Source organism: Limulus polyphemus, unplaced genomic scaffold (genome assembly GCF_000517525.1).
Source record: "Limulus polyphemus unplaced genomic scaffold, Limulus_polyphemus-2.1.2 Scaffold3860, whole genome shotgun sequence".
In the NCBI taxonomy this organism is placed as follows: domain Eukaryota; kingdom Metazoa; phylum Arthropoda; class Merostomata; order Xiphosura; family Limulidae; genus Limulus; species Limulus polyphemus.
The window spans coordinates 57,542-78,042 of NW_013669470.1; the positions used below are offsets into that span (position 1 = coordinate 57,542).

General features: G+C 34.2%; 1 protein-coding gene across 3 annotated transcripts in view; it reads left to right on the top strand.

Annotated features, from left to right (window-relative positions):
- LOC106470176 (CD109 antigen-like) overlaps positions 1-20,501 on the top strand; it is an 82,000-nt gene that overhangs the window by 53,321 nt on the left and 8,178 nt on the right. For all 3 annotated transcript variants that reach the window (XM_022398781.1, XM_022398779.1, XM_022398780.1), the window contains exons 23-31: positions 1,485-1,574; positions 3,757-3,885; positions 4,406-4,574; positions 6,702-6,890; positions 8,157-8,235; positions 9,570-9,750; positions 13,287-13,379; positions 15,069-15,255; positions 16,509-16,738. In XM_022398781.1, coding sequence (XP_022254489.1) covers positions 1,485-1,574; positions 3,757-3,885; positions 4,406-4,574; positions 6,702-6,890; positions 8,157-8,235; positions 9,570-9,750; positions 13,287-13,379; positions 15,069-15,255; positions 16,509-16,738 — 1,347 coding nt within the window. The remainder of the gene's footprint in view (positions 1-1,484; positions 1,575-3,756; positions 3,886-4,405; positions 4,575-6,701; positions 6,891-8,156; positions 8,236-9,569; positions 9,751-13,286; positions 13,380-15,068; positions 15,256-16,508; positions 16,739-20,501) is intronic.

The following is a 20,501-nucleotide window of genomic DNA, read 5'->3' on the forward strand; positions in this document are numbered from 1 at the left end:
AAAATTGAACGAAACTCATCCAGTGGTTTGAATGGAAATGTGTTATGTGGTCGGAAGAATCATATTTCACATTGTTCTACAATGATTGTAGGGTAGAGTGGGGCAATAATTCAGTGGCCCCGTTCTGCATAGTCTCTATTGTACAAAGTTCTGGAATTATCAATAAGAACTTCTGAATGGAAATAAAGAAGAGTGTATAATAATATGTCAATCACTATATCTGCTGTATTCAGTGTTTAGGAGGTTTTTGTTCATTACCAGAGTTCTTCAAGCCGGCTGGTTACCACAAACATTGTAATGTTTGGGACGCTATTTATATTAGCAAACTGCTAAACGACAACTGCTACTGTTTGAACTAGATTATTTTGGTGAAGAGTAACTTTTCATCAGTTTTAGTTATCGTAGTTATACAGAAGAACTGGCAAACCAGAGTAACTTTTCATCTGTTTTAGTTATCGTAGTTATTCAGAAGAACTGGCAAACCAGAGTAACTTTTCATCAGTTTTAGTTATCGTAGTTATTCAGAAGAACTGGCAAACCAGAGTAACTTTTCATCAGTTTTAGTTATCGTAGTTATTCAGAAGAACTGGCAAACCAGCAAGCTAGTCTTCTCGATTCAGGAGCGGATCAGTCGACGACAACGTCAACGGGAAAATACAACATTAGTAGTTATTAAGCAGAACTTCTGCGTGAAAGTAAAGAAGAATGTATAACAACATGTCAACCACGCTATATCAACTATATCCAGTGCCGAGGAGGCCTTTTCCCCAGTACCAAGGTCTTCAGGCCGGCTGGGATACACAAGACAAAGTAATGGTTGAGACGCTATTGATAACAGCAAATTGCTTGACAACAACTGTCACAATGTGAACGCGATTAAGTTGGTGAAGTGTCAATTTTTGTAAGTTGTAGGACTCATCTACATGACTTGGGCTAGGCCCTCTGATTCCTGTGAATGGTTATATCTCTGCTCTGAATATTTGACTACCCCACCAGACTAGGTCAATCGCAATGTTTAGTTTCTACCCTAGCGGCAATGATTACATGCAAACAATAACAAACATATAACTAAAACTGCTCATATTTAGTTCACTGAACATAATATTGGTTTACATAATTTACACTCTCTTTTTTTTAAATGTTACTTTCATTAACAGTATGGGTTAAAAGTTTATTATATGTATTTTAATTTTCATTATTACATTTTTATTATAAAAATTATTTTACATTGGTAGCTTAGTATATGGATTTAGGACTAACCTAAAATCTCCTAACATGGTCGAACCTCGTGAGATATAACTGGAATTATAGCTAGCTAAAAAACCAGTAAGAGGGTACGCATACGATGAAACAATGCTCTAGTACGTTTAATTAACTATACTAATTGTGGAGTTGTTTTTTACTTATGATTTATGTGTTAACTTGTTATGATCAGAAGCTAGTACAGAGTGTATATGTAAAGTTTCCGTGTGTTGTTCTTCTAGGCGTTTATAAGTGTAGCTAAGTCACAAGACTACGCTTTTGTTAAAGTGGACTCCAACAGCCCAGGTGAAGAGCAGGAATATGGAGTGAAGGTAGGCGTTTCTTCTGTTCTAGTTTCTACTTCAGCAAGGCCTTGATCAAAAGTGTTCACTAGTAGAACAAATAGTTAATATACAGTCTTCCACTTGCGAAATTAGACGAAAGAAAATTTCCGTTTCAATTTTGCTAGTATAAATATGAAATGTAGTTTCCTACATTAAAGATATGGGCAGTTTTAATGGCTAAATAAGCTGCTTTTTGTTTGTTTGTTTAGAGCAAAGACACACTGTGCTATCTGCTATGTCCACCGCGGTGAATCGAACTCCGTATCTAAGCTTTGTAAGTTTTTAAACTTATCGCTGTCTCACTGTGGAACAACAAGCTGCTAAGAAATAATTTTAAGGGAGAAAAACTGAAGTTTTATTATATGTGAATAACCTATAAGCAATCGTGGAAATTTTCGTACAATGACGGAATGAGTATCTTTAAATAATGTGAAAATAGAGCCGGCTTACGGTATTTTGTCAGCATAGCCAAAATTTTAAAATTACGTTATCTGCGGAATTCCTCCACTACTATCATCGGTAAAGATATAAATAACATTGCGTGAATAATTTCATGGGAATAGTCTTACTTATGTTATGGGATCTTAGTGTTCTGGTTGATCAGTCTCTTAAGCCATAAAGCAGGGCGCTGTTGCTAGTGGCGGGACAAATAGGGCTTCAGATTGTACCTACAGAAATACTGAAGATAAGTCTAAAGAGATTATAATTTCATTGTATAGGTCACTTGTTAGTCTACATTTGAAGTATTGTGTTTTAGGCTCTGTACCTTAGGAAGGACATTGGATTGTTGGAGAAGGTTCAGAGAAAGATTACTAGAATAATACCTGAGATGGAAAAATTGTCATCCGAGGACAGACTGAGATCTGTTATAGGAGATCTGATTGAGGTGTTTAAGATTGTTAAGGGAATTTATAGTGTCGATACATCATCCTTTTGTAGAGCTTAATGGTGAAAATGGTAGGACTAGGAGACATAACTATAAATTTTGGCTGGGTAGGAGTCATCTTCAGCTAAGACATTTTTTATTTTTCTAAGAGGGTAGTTGGCTTTTAGAATGGTTGCCTTCAAATGTGGTGGAACCAGTAAATGTAAAGAAATTTAAAAGGAAGCTTTATAAATAGTTGAATGATAAGGGCTACCTTTGACTTTATATATATATATATATTAGTTTAGTGGACGGGACAGCCTAGATGGGCAAACTGACTTCTTGTTGTCTTTAAATATTTTGTTATGAACAAAACGTCGCAAAATCCAGTAAACTAGTACTTTAGCAGGTCTATCAATAAAATGCCCCAAGTGGCACAGCGGTATGTCTGCGGACTTACAACGCTAGAAACCGGGTTTCGATACCCGTGGTGGGCAGAGCACAGATAGCCCGTTGGATAGCTTTGTGCATAACTTCAAGCAAACAAACTATCAACAAAGAACTCGTTTTCCTCGTGTTTTTATTTTATTTTTTAGCTGCAAAGGTGTGGACTACTTATTTAATGTCTAATTTAGCGAAGTTAATGGAAGCTTGTTTTATATTTAAATTGATTATTTTACAAATCTGTGTCTATGTACACAGTTTCCAGGTCAATAGAGAACGGCAAAGGATGTAAAGTGAGCGTGAGATAGTCCATTCTATTGAAAATAAATTTAATACAAAAACTTTTATTGGTTTCGTCACCATAGCTGCCTTATATCTGTTAAAGCCGGACGTGTACGAATATGTTGTTTTCTTTTGCCACTTCTTGACTCAAAGCACTTACACCAGTTTCATTGAACTTAGAAAGTCTATCTGCATACGTTTAAAATGTAAATGTAAACAAACTTTCTTTTATAGTAGGTTTTCTAATTGTTATTGTAGTTTTGTGTATTCTAATATCTTTAATTAATGTAACCATAGAAGAAGAAAACTTGTATCTAATCACTTACAGTTATATACGTTATAAGCTTCCTTTTTGATCTACGATTAAACTGAAATTATTGAATATCAAGTCAACAGAATGGTTTACTTGTCTTAAATATTTCTTGTCACTTAAGCTGAAGAAAGACAGCTTGGTCACAGCACTCCATACGCAATGATTCCTCGTTTCTAAGATTTAAGAAAAACAAAACTTTTATTTAAAACATTTTATTTAAATAGGAAATTAAAGTCCTGATTATAGATTTCATGTAATTGTTTAAGATTCCTCCTGGGAATTCCGAGATAGCGTACCTGCCAATAATGCCTGTCCGCTTAGGACACATAAATGTTACTATTATGGCGAAAACTCAAGATTTCAAGGAGATTATCAGTCGTAGCCTCCTAGTGGAAGTGAGTATAACAAAAATAAATCGTATCTTGCCATTATTTTGTGTGAAAATTGTTATCAGCTTACCTTTATAAATGTTAAGTCTGTTGTGGTTAAGTTTAAGTTTCATTGCAGAAAAACGGTTTTAAATAAAAGTATTTGGGTTCGATTCATAACGAGCTTTTAAATATATATTTTGCATGATTTAAAGACCCAGCTTACAAATCTTGATTCAATTCGATTGTTTTAGTATTTTTTCTCATTACCTCGATTATTTTTTAAAGTTACATATTTTGTTAAAATTAATTTACTGATTAAGACAATGTATATCACATCATTTTGAAGAAAGTCTATGGTACATAGAGTTATATAAAATTAGATATGGCTAATTGACCTAAATTGGTCATAGCTAATAATAACGAACTTTTGATATTATAGCTTTGGAACTGGGAGGAGCAAAGAGTTAGTCTAATATTAACTGCTTTCCATAAATAAGCAAACAGCTTCCGAAGGGTTAATACAAATATTTTTATTTTATTTTAGCCAAATGGAATAGTTCAACCATGTCATATCTCTCTGCTCCTTGATCTAACTCAGGGCGCTTACCTTTTCAAGTATTTGGACAGTAACATAAGTAGAACACCTTTCCTACCCGGTCAAGATAATCAGCTCTATATCCCTGGCTCAAATAAACTGAGATTGTCAGTTTCGGGTAAGAGGACTTATTTTCAATTCCTAAAATAGTGCTAATCGTTTTAGCACTGAAAGATATAGTAAGAGTATCTGAGAATATGTCAGCTTGTTTACTCATACATACTTTGTACTGTTTTTTTATATAACCACACATATAGAATGAAATCCCACAACTTTACCGTAAGTTCGGGATTGTGAGCCACAAAAAATATACTGTGTCCAAGAAGACCTGTGCTAAAAGCCTTTCATCCCAGCTATTGATGTGAACCTACACTACACTTTGAGCATTTAAATCGAAATGAAAAACAATATTCAAACGTTATGTAGAATCCCGATATTTACTACTTGCTTAGGATGTAAGGATGTGGGTTGGATGAACAGTTAGAATGTCATTGTGGTGTCTCAACTGCAAGAGTGGTTGATGTTGTTTCAGGGTATGGCCTTATTTTAGCTGCTTTAAACTGTGTCCACTATTAATAGTTATTGGAACTTTTAATGTTTGGGCACTGTTGCACTGCCTACCTTGATGGAGTCCTATGGGAAGCGACCATATATTTTTCAGCGTGATAATTTACCATGCTGCACCATACGCCATTTTCTGCAGTTGTATAAGACAAAGAACGCGCACAGTCTGCCTCAGCCAGCTCAGAGCCGTAATATAAATGCAAATGAACTGGTCTTGAAGTATTAAAATCCATAAACGTACAACGTTGTATAATACACAATTAAAATCTTTATTTAAACCGATCAACAGTTGTAAAAGTCACTCTACATGTTTGAACGTGGTTTTACGTCATCTTCAGGAGTGTGAAAAACAATTACTGTGCGCTATATAAGTACAAAAGCCATGGTCATGTGACTTCTAGCTTACAATTCAAAAAGAAGATCACACCATCTAGATACTTTTTGATTTTTCTAACCCTTCATCTTTATTTAAGATAAAACTATCTTTACTGTGTTTTATTATTTCAACGTTTTCTTTAATATTTCTAGCAGTTATGTTATTTGGTTAAACCAAAATAACCGTTTTTTTTTCCACTGGATGATATGTCCAGTATAATTTACATGTTCAGCTAATGCAGTTTTCACTTTTGTTTTTAACATTTCTCTTATGTTCATTTATTCTATATTTTATGTTTATGTTTCTTCTAGTCAGCTGAATTAGAACATAGTTTTAAAGATCTGTAAAGATAATAGTAAAAACTGACATTTTTTGCGACTTTGGATGACATGATTCTTGGTGTGGTAGCACGGTAACAGAAAAATGATTACGATAGACCGTAGTTTCTAGTTTGTTGTTGTTTTTCTTATCAAATACGTCCAAAAACAGTAAGCCGTTGCTTTCTTCAATTTTATGAGTAAATTGAATAGTGGGTTCGAGGCTACTTAAGTAACTAGCGAACTCTCGTAAGTTCTCTTTACCATGCCGCCACACCACGAATGTGTCATCGACATACCTAATCCATATCTCCGGTATAAGTTTGGCATTCTGTAAAGCATCACTTTCAAACGTATCCATAAAGAGATCACATAACAAAGGAGATAATGGAGAACCCATAGCTAGGCCTTCAGTCTGTTTATGTATATGATTATTAAATTGAAAAGATTAGTTTTCAACACAAGTTTTTGTCACGTTTATTGTGTCTAAAATTGGTACGTTGTTTACACGTAATGTCTTCAAAACAATTGATAACTGTACCAATAGGCACTTTCGTGAATAGTGGTATGATACCAAAAGATATAAGCATATCATAACTATTTAGATTCCTACATTTGTTCGACAAATTATATTGCCCTTGAAAATTCGAAGACCATCTGAGTACAAAAAATATTAATTCCAAAAAATCACTCTGTTTCAGACAGCTTTGCAAGAGGATTTGGAATCTGTTACACTGTATATATATATATATACTAAGTATTGATAGTACCTTATAGCGACACAGTCCAACTTGCGATTAGCACCAAAGGCAAGCCCTCTTCTTATTAACCAGGTACTTCAGTAACAATATACACCCCCCTCTTTTTAAGATGTACAATTCCAATGCTTCTATTAACGTGCTGCATTTCTAAGTACGCTCTGGCTTTGCTATTAGAAAGAAAATTGAAATTTGACATATCCTAAAACTTATGCTTGTATTTCATGCAGGAGATGTTGTAGGCCCTATTTTCCCGACGATACCAGTAAATACAACGACTATGTTCCGAAAACCCTGCGATGGTGGAGAACAGAATATGTTCAATTTCGCTGCTAACTTACACGCTCTTTTATACCTACGTCAGACTAACCAGAAGACATCGGAACTAGAGAGGAAAGCCATCCACTACCTAAATCTTGGTGAGTCGTAACTTTTTAGTGAAATAATAAACCAAATGTAATGTATTCTTGTATATATATATATATATTCGTTCTGAGCAGTGCGAAGCAGTTTGTCAAATTTGTATCTTTTAATGCATGCAGAAACTTGTATTAATGAAAAATGGTCAAGTATAACAGGTTGAGAATGTATTAGCAAAATAACTCTATGATAACAGTAAGGCTAGTGGGAAGTCCACTGTACTTTATCTTAGAATGAAGCATGTGCTTTAATTACGTATATATGATTCTAATAAGGGCATTTATACGTATCTATATATTACTGGGCGTTCCAAAGCTAGAGAAAAATAGATTTTTTCAGAATAGTGTTTAATTATATATTATCTTTGTTATACCAAAAGAAATAAAGTAGAAAATGACCCGAGAGGGACTTCACACAAAATAGTAATTTATTTGTGTAGAAGTGTAAGTTATCTCTATGTTATTAGGTTTTCTCCTTTGCTAAGAAAAGTTCTCTAAAATATAAATATTTCTGGATTTGGTAGCTAACCTAAAGATTGGACAGAGGATAATATTTGTTACTTTATACATGTGAACTGGAAATTACACAGTCTTTGTGTGTGCGTGTCTTCTGTAGCTATTAGCTGTATTTATGTTATAAGTTATTTGTGTGTGTGTGTGTGTCTTCTGTAGCTATTACCTGTATTTATGTCATGTTATTTTTGTGTGTCTTCTGTAACTATTAGCTGTATTTATGTTATAAGTTATTGATGTGTGTGTGTGTCTTCTGTAGCTATTAGCTGTATTTATATTTGAGTTATTTGTGTGTGTGTGTGTCTTCTGTAGCTATTAACTGTATTTATGTTATAAGTTAATTAGTGCTAGTCCTAAATAAGTTGTTCAAGTGATTTGAGTTGAGATGACTTTTTTCACAAGTTAAATATCATGATGGGCTAAAGATTATGTTTTATGTGTCTCTTTTAAAACCTTAATAATAATTTTAATTTTAAAGTACATTACTTTGACAGTTATAGTTCATCAAAATAAAAGATTATGTCTCAACGTATGCTTACCTGTGGTTCAGTGGTAAACGTGAAGCCTTATAACGCTAAAAACTAGGTTTCGATAGCCGTGATGGGCATAGCACAGATAGCCCATTGTGTAGCTTTGTACTTAACAACAAACAACTTTCCCTAAACCTATAAACTGAGTTATATTAGATACGAATAACATACGAACTCTTACAAAGAATAAATGAATAATTTATATTCCTATTTTGATCGCCAGGTTATCAGCGTCAACTGAGCTATCAGAATGAAGATGGATCATTTGGAATGTTTGCGTGGAATAGCAAGCCCAGTGTTTGGTAAGTTTTAAAACATCCGATTGCAACAGAACTGTTTTTTGTTTAAATTATTTTCTAGTGACACTTGGAGAGTGTTTATACACGCCCCATAGTTGTAGAAACCACTAGAACTAAATAATACTGATAAAAATCATTTTATGGTAAGTTTTAAAATTCTCTGTGGCTGTACAAAAAAATAGTCGGTGTTTTTGCTAAACGTCAGCTTTTGCTTATTGCAAAACACATCCCGTTTCATGCAAAATTATATCTATGTAAAGTCAGTACGAAAGAAATGCATATTTATGAACGTTCTTTAGATGTGAATAAATTATCCATTTAATTCCACGATATTATTGAAGAACGGATTATTATTATTTAAGGAATCGTTAGTTTTATTTCCCAAGGTTTATGTATCTATTGTATCTTTCTATTAGAGTCATTATATGTATTGAATATTTTCTATAACAATACAAGTGTTCTTTGATAGATTGTTTAGGCAGATTATTCATGATGAGTAAACTGAAATGGACGACAACTGCCTGTTGTAAAAAACACAAATGTAGAGAACGACGTTTCGATAGTCTGAAGACGAAAGATGGAAGACTTTCGAAACGTCGTCCTCTACATTTGTGTTTTATACAACAGGGAGTTGCCGTCCGTTCCAGTTCACTCATCAATACAAGTGTTACTGTGGTTTTTACCCGAACAAAAAAATTCCTTATCTAATATACCTTTGGTGTTAGAAGTTTACAGAAAAGTGCTATTGGGTTGTCCTATCAGTCTGACAACCTTCGAATTTCTTATATATATATATATCCAAAACAGTCATTGCCTGTAACACTTACACATTCATCAAACAAAATACTTCAAATTTAACCCTTCTTATCAAAGTCTTTAAAACTATAAGATAATATATTTCCCCTTATTTTTATAACTTTTTATATTTTAGTTTATAAAGATGGTTTTGTATAATACAACTTTTAAATATATTTATGGCACACTAAACAACTGTATCAGAGAAAATATTTTTATTTATTTGTTTGCTTGAGCACATGTTATAACAAAACGCAAGTTAGCACATTTTAAGGTTTACTTTGTTGTGGAATAACACCACCAATATGATGCTATATTTTGTATATCAGTATCAAATTACGTCAGTTTTGTCAATGTACTACTAGTGATAGTAACCAAATATGAATTTAATAAGAACAGAAAATATATTTTAACGTCCTATACTTCCTAAATATTTCCTTAGATATCAAACAATAAAGTTTTTGATTTAGTTACTGTCAGATTTTAATATTTTAAGTGTTATTATGCTCTAACTCGTGTGTGACAATTCTGTTGTTTCCTAGGCTAACCGCGTTTTGCGTTCAAGTTTTTCACAAAGCTACGATTGATGAGTGGAAAAACTTCCTTTTCGTTGACCCTAGAGTTATTGCCAAGGCTGTCAAGTGGTTGTTGAATTACCAGTCACCAGATGGCTCGTTTACAGAAACAGACCCCATTAATTTTGGCAATAAAATGAAACTGAAAGTAAGTGAGAGAAAGAAACTGCATATACAGATTAAGTTATTTAGGAATTGAAGGAAAAACAATAGTATATAAAAACTAAATTATAATTGTACAAAATTATCAACCCATGTTACATGAGTAAGTTGTCTTGATAACCAAATGGCCACATAACCTGTAAATATGTTGTGAAACAGGTGGTTTCGGCTACATGACTTCTTGTACAGAGGATTAAGTACATTATATTATAACAATCCATGTAGCCATGTACAGTCATACTGCTCATCTTGATAACAGGATGTAATGCAATTGCCGTTCCAAAATGCTCTGTCATGTCCAAAGCACACGATTCCTCCCTTAATGCTTTTCATAATCAATCTAGAGTAAGATATTTCCCAGCACTTGTTTAAACAGTCTATCACACAGAAATCTACAGGTATTACGTCCAGTAACTGAGTAGTATGTCTTCATATGGAATAGCATGAATATCTATTTCGTTCTCCAGTGGCTTGAGGTATGTGATATCTTGCTGAACCTGAATCTTTTGATCTCATTTCCATACAAAGCCGTATTTCTGTCTGGTACAGATGGTTCAGAATATTAGTCTGAGAGCAAAGTTCGCTTTGACCTTTATATCTGCTTTTCTGAACCCTAACTTACCCCTTGCACAGCATACAGTGATGACAATGAATCTCTTCGAAAAAAAAAATCACAACGTGCCGTAAACCACTTATCACCCACTGACCTCATATCTCATTACCAGGATTGCTACAGTTAACAAGGTACAAACACGCTTCTTCCAGTATCACCATGTACTGCCATTTTTGTTCGCAAAGTATCATTTATACAGTTTTCTATAGTTGGCCTCCCTTTTCTGGATATATTGTAGAAACAACTTGTGAACTCATACCCTGTTGACCGTGTTTTTTGATAGACGAGATCCTTCTTAATTGTGTTGGGTATTGCCGTGGAACATGGGGACAGTTTTTGCCATTGACTTTGTGTTCATGGATTCTGTCTGTTACAAGAAAACACACTTTATTTACCACGGCTGGGGTAGGACTTGTTGCAGGTCTCTTTGTGGGTGGCTGTGGTTCCCAAGTTGATCTATGTTTCTTTGTTTTCCAGTGGCATTAAGTAAAATGGATACCGCCTCTTGGAAATCTTAAATCTTCTATTTGACCACACATCTTTATGATCTAAATATATAAATATTTTATGTCGGAAATGGCTGCTATATAATGTACCTAAAAGCGATCAATTTTCGGTGGTATCACACTACTCGTATACAATGTCAAACTGTGTCAAACAATGTCAAACTGTAGTTCTGATGCATTCCATCCCACCGCAACTTTACAAAGGATGTGGCCGTCACGTAACTTGCTAATTTGCATATTCAAAACAGTATATAAATACCTAACAAAATCTGTTCTTAATAAAGAATCCAACTACATTATTTTTTATTTCCTTTCATCAATAATTTAAGAATACTTTCATGTAACTAGAAATAGCAATAACCAAAAACATATTACTCTACATCTGTGATCGCTTAGAACAAATTTTCATTGAAACTACTAGTTCTTATTAAAGGTCGTCAAGAAATTAATGTCGCTTTTTTTAGATGAGAAAACCCGAACAACTTATATATCAAAACAAAACATTTATTAAATGAAATAGTCTCTATTGTTATCAATGATGCTTTTCCATCTTACAATCAGGTTGTTGATACCCTGATTAAAGAAATCACTTGGCTTTGAAGGAAAAAAATCATGTCGATTTCCTCTTTAACACCTTCCACATTTGCATACGTTTTCTCATTAAGATGGTGCTGCAGCGAACGAAAATGATGGTAATCTGATGGTGCCATATCTAGAGGATATGATGGGTGAGGGAGAAGTTTCCAACCCAATTCCATAATCTTGTGTTGCGTCAAACATGCCACATGTGGACGTGCATTGTCGTGGAGTCTTCTCCACCTTTCCGATTGACGAGTGAAGGGCGTTTCTAATGAAGTGCTTGATTTAAACGTTCCAGTTGTTGACTATAGGTCTCTGCATTCACAGTTCGCTGTGGATTGAGGAGTTCGAAATGAAATACTCCTTTGATGTCCCACCAAATGCAAAGCTTCACTTTCTGCGGATAGAGTCCAGGTTTGGAGGTCGGAATGTATTTTAGTCTAAGACTGAGCCATTATTTTTGGCTTTTAATATTCGCATAGAGAATCCATTTTATATTACCGGTGACAATTCTGTCCAAAATGGTTCACGTGCATTACGCGCCAGAAAAGACGAAGCAACGTTTACACGTTGAAACGATGATAATCGGAGAGTTCGTGAGGTACCCAAACACCTTTATGGAGTTTTCCCATATTCCTTAGAAGTTTACATATTGTTTAATGAGAGTCATGCAATTTCATGGCCATTTCACGAGTATGTTGCCTTGGGTTAGACCCAACAAGCGTCTTCAGAGCATCAATATCAATTCCAACATGTCGGCCCCTGCCATCACCGTTTTTAAGGCTGAACGAAATTTGCTGAACCATCGTTGACACTTACGAACGTTCCAAACATTTCCATAAACTTCTTTGATATTCTTTGAGGCTACAGAGGCATTGTTTCCATTCTTGTATTCAAACAGAATTAGATGTCGAATGTGTGTCTCGTCGTGTGCCATCACTATAAGGGATTAGAGTATACTAAACTTTACACATTATATTGTTTGTTTCTCGGAAACTGATCCTTTTCCCATTGTAATTATATTACTGACTGGCAATTTCCTCTTTGGTTCAACCTATTCTTTTTGTGACCCCGGTGGTTCAACGGTAAGCTTAAGGGTGTAAAAATTAAAAATATATGTTCGATACCCGCACTGGACACAAACGTAGATACCGCATTGTGTATCTTTGCCCTTAGACACAAGCTAGCAAGTAAGCAAATATTTGCATAGAGAAATCATTGTCACACTTTTCACACTTTATACCATGTACCACACACAACAACAATATGCTTGTTTTCGTGTTGCCCCTATCATAACAAAACAGTTTGCACATTTTTATGTTCCTAAGCTGATCCACCAGAATAATGTTGTCACTGTGGATCGAAAGAATTTTCATGAAATGTATTTTTCGGGTTCATTTTATCCTTTATAAAAGAAAGCTATAGACAACTTATCTTTTGAAAAATTTTGAGTTTCTTTGCGTTTAAGCTTAAATACATCACTTCAGTATATTTATTTTGAATATGCTACACTGATTCGATTCTAAGTGGTTTTGGAGTCCATGTACTTATTAATCAAGTATTCTCTGAAGATGGTGTCTTTATTTTCTAGAAAACACTGGTAGATTTTTTTTTATTGTTCTCGAAGTTATTCTGTCGACCAATAACCAACCAACTTTTTATTTTTTGTCTGTTTGTGTTTATGAACTGCTTAAGAAGGCGTGTATTCTAAAAACAGTAGAAATAGATATAAGTCTTATTAGAAAGTAGTTCCTAGCTCTAACACTTTGTACAAATCCTTAAATAGAAGAATTATTAAGTTTGTGATTGTAAACTTTTGTACAGAGTGAAAGGCTTGATGACATGGCTAGCCGCAAGAAAATTTCGTTAACAGCGTATGTTCTAATTACTCTGGTGGAAGTGAAGAATTTGGGTGGGGTAAGTAATGAAATGTTTTAATTAATTCTGGTGGAAATGAAGAATTTGGGTGGTGTTAGTAATGAAATGTTTTAATTAATTCTGGTGGAAGTGAAGAATTTGGGTGGTGTTAGTAATGAAATGTTTTAATTAATTCTGGTGGAAATGAAGAATTTGGGTGGTGTTAGTAATGAAATGTTCTAATTAATTCTGGTGGAAATGAAGAATTTGGGTGGTGTTAGTAATGAAATGTTTTAATTAATTCTGGTTGAAATGAAGAATTTGGGTGGTGTTAGTAATGAAATGTTTTAATTAATTCTGGTGGAAATGAAGAAGTTGGGTGGTGTTAGTAATGAGTAGAAAAATGAAAAGTTTACCAAATAAAAGTTAGTTATGGATGGATCTGTATATGAAAAAACTAGAAAAAAAATTGGCTGCATTGTTGTATGGACTATAGCTCATACAAACCAACCAAAACCTCTTACAAAAACTTAAACTGTTGTCTTGTTGTATAGACTATAGGTAATATAAACCAACTGTAACCTCTCACGAAAACTTAAAACTTACACAAGTTGCCTTTGCAGCTTAAACGAGATTTCCTTCAGATCTTAACTCCAAATACATAAACTATCAGGTACTATTTAATTACAGCTTTTTCTGATATAGTTGCTTGATAACATTATTCTTTGTAAATAGGTCAAAATGATGAAGTACGTTTAGATGAAATGTTTTTTCTTCAAGATTGTACACATTTTTTAGATAAAGTCAACACGTTGATCTAGCTAGACTAAAAAAAGACCTGGTTGTCGTTTAAAATGTTAGATATTGATTAATGGCCATACAGCGGTAATTACAAATGCCAGCATTGTGAAAAATAATAATTAAAGTTTGTTTTTATTTTATGTAAAAGTAACAACATATGAAAATCTTGGTATAGAACACTGATAATTAGCACAGCAGTATTCCTTTTAATGGTCCCAAGATCCTTTTCATCCTTGGATATATTCCTAAAGTTAAGGATCACCTGTCAATACTATTGTCAAGAATAAGGTGAACAGGAACTAAAAAATATATAGAAAGAGCGCAATTCAAAAGTTTGAATTTTGAAACATGTATAAACTTTACAAATCCTTTTGTATTCGACTTAGAATTCCCAAACAATGTGAACTTTACAGTTCTTTTGAGAGTTAATATTTGTTTTTTCAACTTGAAGACGGCATTATACTAGGTTTGGAGAACATTACGTTCAAAACTATAAAATAAACCAATGTCGATTGGTTTTTATGATACGTGACTTACTTTATATTCTACTATGACCTTGATAAATTTGAACATTCAATTCATATGCGTAAAAGGACTTTTTCCTCTCGAATTACGAAGAAGTAACAAGTAGTTTCAAAGTAGTTATAATGCCCTCCCTCTAAATGTCTTTCTTTCTCACTCTGTTTTTGGGTTGGAATGGAGAATCTTGCTTTCCATCTACAAATTTAGGTGCAGTTTCCCACACTGCCATTTGTTCTTATGCCTACATAATAGTACTGTAAATTTCTGTAAAGAGCTATTAGTTTTTGAGTAATAGAATAATTTGTTAAAAACACCTATGGAATAGAACATGTTTCTTCCTCAAGGACAACATCTAACTATGGGTTGTGTAGTATTTGATGAACGCTTATTGTATTGTTATTTTTTTCTGTACTTGATTTCATGCAGCAACTCGGGGCCAGGGCAATAACTAGTAGAACTGCAGCACAGAGATATCTAGAAAGAACACTTCACGTTGTAAAGAACTATGACGACCCTTTCGTGTTGGCTATCGTAACATTTGCTTTAACCCTAACCAACAGCAACAATGGAGGAGAGGCTTTTAACATGCTCGATTGGAGGATGAGAGAATCAAGTAAGAGACGGAATTTTTCTGGAAATGTTCTGGAAGCTTAGATTTCAAGCAGTTTGAAATCAACTGGGACTGTGATCTTTAAGATGATTTTCACATAAGTTTACATAAATGGATGATAAAATTCTATTATCAAATTTTTGTTCGTGTATCAAACAACAAAAACAAAAGAGTTTAGTGAGAATCATAGTGCTTATATCATACCATTTGAAACTAAAAATGATTTGTTTATATCATACCTTTTGAAACCAAAAATGATTTGTTCATATCATACTTTTTGAAACCAAAAACGATTTGTTTATATCATACCTTTTGAAACAAAAAATGATTTGTTTATATCATACCTTTTGAAACTAAAAATGATTTGCTTATATATCATACCTTTTAAAACTAAAAATGATTTGTATATATCATACCTCTTGAAACTAAAATAATTTGTTTATATCATACCTTTTGAAACTAAAAATGATTTGCTTATATATCATACCTTTTAAAACTAAAAATGATTTGTATATATCATACCTCTTGAAACTAAAATAATTTGTTTATATCATACCTTTTGAAACTAAAAATGATTTGTATATCATACCTTTTGAAACTAAAAATGATTTGTATATCATACCTTTTGAAACTAAAAATGATTTGTGTATATATATCATACCTTTTGAAACTGAAAATGATTTGTGTATATATATCATACCTTTTGAAACTGAAAATGATTTATACCTTTTCATTGATTTATTTATTCTAAATAACGTTGTATGTATTTACGAGTGACTTAGATAATTTTTAAGGAAACAAATGATAACCATAATCTATAAAGGTTTTTGTTTTTACCTATATCGTTGGCTGACTTCACACAAAGCTAAGATCATGATATAGTGTGTACAATGAAAAATTCACAGAAACAAATTCGTTACTCTGAACCGAAGATGTATAGGGTGGTTTTAAGTTATTGTCTTTATATTGTGTGCATGCCGAGCTGGTAATTCAACACAGCTCATGGAGATTTCGAAAGTAGTCTACATTTATATTATGCACTTACAATCATTATCTGGTCAAAATATTATCAACAAGAAGAATTACAGCTTCACAAAGAATGTTAATATATTTATGCAGCTTAAGGATCTGTTGCTAGTAAATTAGCCTCACATTTTTGTCAGTATATGTGTACAAATTTTTACTTTACATATAATAAAGAAAAATAAAGGTAAGAGTCACTGAAATAATTGTAGTTTCCATTCTTTTAATTAAAGATGGTATGAAATACTGGGCAAGAGAACCTGTTCCCCCTCCTCGAACTACCATCACAAACAACCGGACATACCTTTTACCCAAACTACCTCACAAGCACGAGGCTTCGAATGTCCTGACGACAGCGTATGGTCTTTTGGTTCATGTAGCCAGGCAAGCCGTCATCCAAACAGACATTGTTAGGTGGCTTGTCGCTCAGCGGTTGCATGATGGCGGCTGGGGTTCTACTCAGGTAAGCATACCAATGTGACAGAGAAGTTACTAGATATAACTTGTATCAAATCTAAATCTATTACCAGCTCACAACTAGAGTTTCAATAACCGTTAGGGAGGATCAGGTTATGTAATTAAATTAATTAAGAAAACATATATCGAAATAAACAGAACTTACTGAGCTGTTCAAAATTGATCAAAAAGATCCCAATTTGATTCATTCTTCAACAGAAATGTGTTCAAAAATAATTGTTTTTATTTTTGAGTGTCTTATGAAACATAGATCTAGAGGATCTAAGTGACGTTCCAAAGTTTTACCGAATTTAGGCCTAGTTGGTAAATCTGTTTCGAAGACTTAGCCTTTTCAAAAGATGACTTGTGTTCTGCTGAAAAACACAAATTCTATTACAATAGCTAAGTATAGATTGGTAACTGTCAACAAAACCAGTACTGGATCATTTTGTTCTTCAAACTAAAATAGTTTGATTAATACTTGTCTATCTCGTGTTCTCACAGTATTTATTTCTCTTCACACTTCCATTAGTGCTCTTCTTATTTATTTTTTACATTTAATGTTTGCTAAAATAAACATTTTCATTCATCTTCACCGTTTTATCCAACATGTTAAAGATATCCTTGTAGTGACACTTTTTTCGAGAATCTTAACCATGTCTCCTCTATCTTTGGTACTTTCTTTACTGTGCTATATCCAGTACTTCTATATCCTATTTAACTTTTGTGCTTGGTTGATCGTTGCTAATATTTCCTTATTCCATCAACCTATAGAAACGCATTTCACATAAGTTTACATAACCATTAGGGAAGATCAGGTTATGTAATTTGGTGGGGATCTAACCACCAAAAATCATCCTAGTAACCTTTTGTCACTCTATGTGACAAACTATACTTTACAAGTAAACACAAAACGCATCACGTTTTTCACGTTTTTTTATAATATAAACTAATACCAAACATATAGACATCCATATTTCAATGTCACGTTCTTTATGTTCCAGAAAAAAGAACTGCGCTTTTATATCTTAATTAAATAACGTTGGTATATGTAAACTGGCCTGACCTCCATATAGCATCTATACAACGTAATATACACATGTGCTAACAAACACATATAAGGTAAGATACGGATGTACTAACAAAAAGAGATTTCTGGATAGAACCCAATAGTCACGATAACCAACGACAATGTCAGTCTCCTACCTGCCCTCTGTAGTGCAAACACGGCCTATAAACGCTACCATTTTTAGCTAATACAACACATACTCAACCAGTATTATGTAAGTAAAAATAATCACAGATGAATATTATAAGAAATGGCCATTCCTGTCATAATTCATCATCCAGACCTTATCTTATGCTGTTAATTACGAAATATGCAAACACACACACAGTCCAATGTAGTAAAAGTACTTGGGTCGACAGTAAAATGACTTTATCTACCAAGTAATAGGGACGACAACGAAATGATTTTATCCATCAAGTAATAGGGACGACAGCACAATGACTATCCACCAAGTACTAGGGACGACAGCACAATGACTATCCACCAAGTACTAGGGACGACAGCACAATGACTATCCACCAAGTACTAGGGACGACAGCACAATGACTATCTACCAAGTACTAGGGACGACAGCACAATGACTATCCACCAAGTACTAGGGACGACAGCACAATGACTTTATCCACCAAGTACTAGGGACGACAGCACAATGACTTTATCCACCATAGCACATCAACTACTTTTCACGTAAGTACTTTCGTTTAAGGGTCTTAAAACTCACAACATTAGATAAACACGAAAAATAACTTAGACCAAATCAGCAAAATAAGACACATTCCGCCTACATTTACATTGTTCACTTCAATTTTTTATGTTGTGACAGATCACAGATCTCTTACCGTACTCCAGGAAGACTGGTATAGACCTAGCAGAGCAAAGAATTCAAGGTCTCATTGACTTATGTGGATCGTTTTAAAAGTTTCTGCAGGCAAAAATCTGACAAAATTAACCATAAGCCCTAGCCTGAGAGCTCCTAAAGCAAGCATTGCAAAGTTTTCTCATGTTATTGTCACGTCAAAGTTCCCAGCAATTATCACAGTTGAAACCAGTACTGAATCGTTTTGTTATGTCTATTTCGTGTTCTCATAGGTTTTATTTCTCTTCACACTTCCATTAGTGCTCTTTTCTCTCGAGGATCTTATCTGATAATTTCAGGTATCCTTGCTGTATTGGTCTAAAGCATATTTCGCGGTCTTTACCGCAGAATTGCTACTAAAGCTCACTAAATTGAGCGAATGATTATTGATTATTGCAAGACTTCAAACTTCGGTTTTGCTACCTATCAAAGTTCAATAGCTTGGAATGTAAGGGTCTTTGATTTATCATCCAACCTATCGTCCCAACTGTTTTTATCCTATGGACCTCAGGGGACATGCATTACTAGTTTTCAAGTGCATGCTTTCCAGGCAAATATTTAGTCTCATCAATAATCAGTCTGGATCTTTCCTTTTAACCCCAACAGTTTTACCCGTTTTTGCCACATTCCTGCCCTCGGTTAGCGCTTTTATAGACAAACAATCTAAATATCAAATTATTTTATTCCCTTCACACGTGGTGCTACTAATGTACTTACAAACGCTTGCTGCACACTCAGCTGTACGATGCATTGCAGAAAAACATTCCACTACTCTGCAAAAGGCTTAAGGCGACATCTGGCAGCTTTGGTAGCCCACTATCTTCATGTAGAGGAGAATGTTGTCAGCTACGCCAGTGGTTATCATCTTTACTAAGAGATGTGTTTGACTTCATTTTCCTGAGTGTAACTCAGGCGATTAGGCAATGTCCTCCAGCCAAATTTCCCATCTTTCTTCAAGTGATGACTCCGACCAGCAGGCGTGCTGGAGATCACTGGTTGTTGAGTACGTGAGTGCCGGACCTCTCCAGTAGGTCACATGGTGCTCGCAGGCTCAGTATCACCTCATGTTGTCAAAAGAAGTGCTGATGCAACTAGAGAAGTCCCAGACTGCTCTTTATCTTTTTGACTTTGCAGCAATATTACACACTTTTGGAAGGGTGTGCAGAGTTGTAGACTGCAGCGAACTTCTTCTAGTCCTACTAAAGTCAAGAGATCTAAAAGACATCTTCAGCACACCTCGGTCATAAGTTTTACTTCCTGGAAAATGTATTTCCATTTATTATTATTTTCTTAACCAGTATGGGAGAAAACGAAGAAGCACGTTGATCTTAAAATTTTGCGATAACAGATTTTGGTTGCGGCACCAAAATTTAGCTTAATAATTTATTCTACAGTATTCGGATTTACTGATGTCCAACCTATAAAGTACCTCAAACCGGGAGCTTCTGAGTCCACTGAGGGAAGCTTGACTACCAGGGAAGAGCCTAACACAATAAACAGTTTATTGATACATTGTGGTGTTTTTTACCATTTTTATAGTGGTTAATTACCTGTGGCTTCTGTTCACTCATATAAGAAGTTCTGGCTGTTCTAGCTTATCTAAAGTCTAAATTCACAAATCTCTCAAAAATCCTTGCTTTTACACTGATCTGACCAATAGATATTAAGTTAACTAGTATCAACGAACGTCCTGTCCTCTTACCAGAGCTACTCAGTAACTATCACTTCCAAGACCTATTCCAGAAAAGCCTGGGGTAAGGACATGAGTTTAAACACTGATCTTAAACGAAGATTTAGGAGATCCTAAGGTCATCTTTAAAATAGTCTATAGTTTAGATCGTGTAC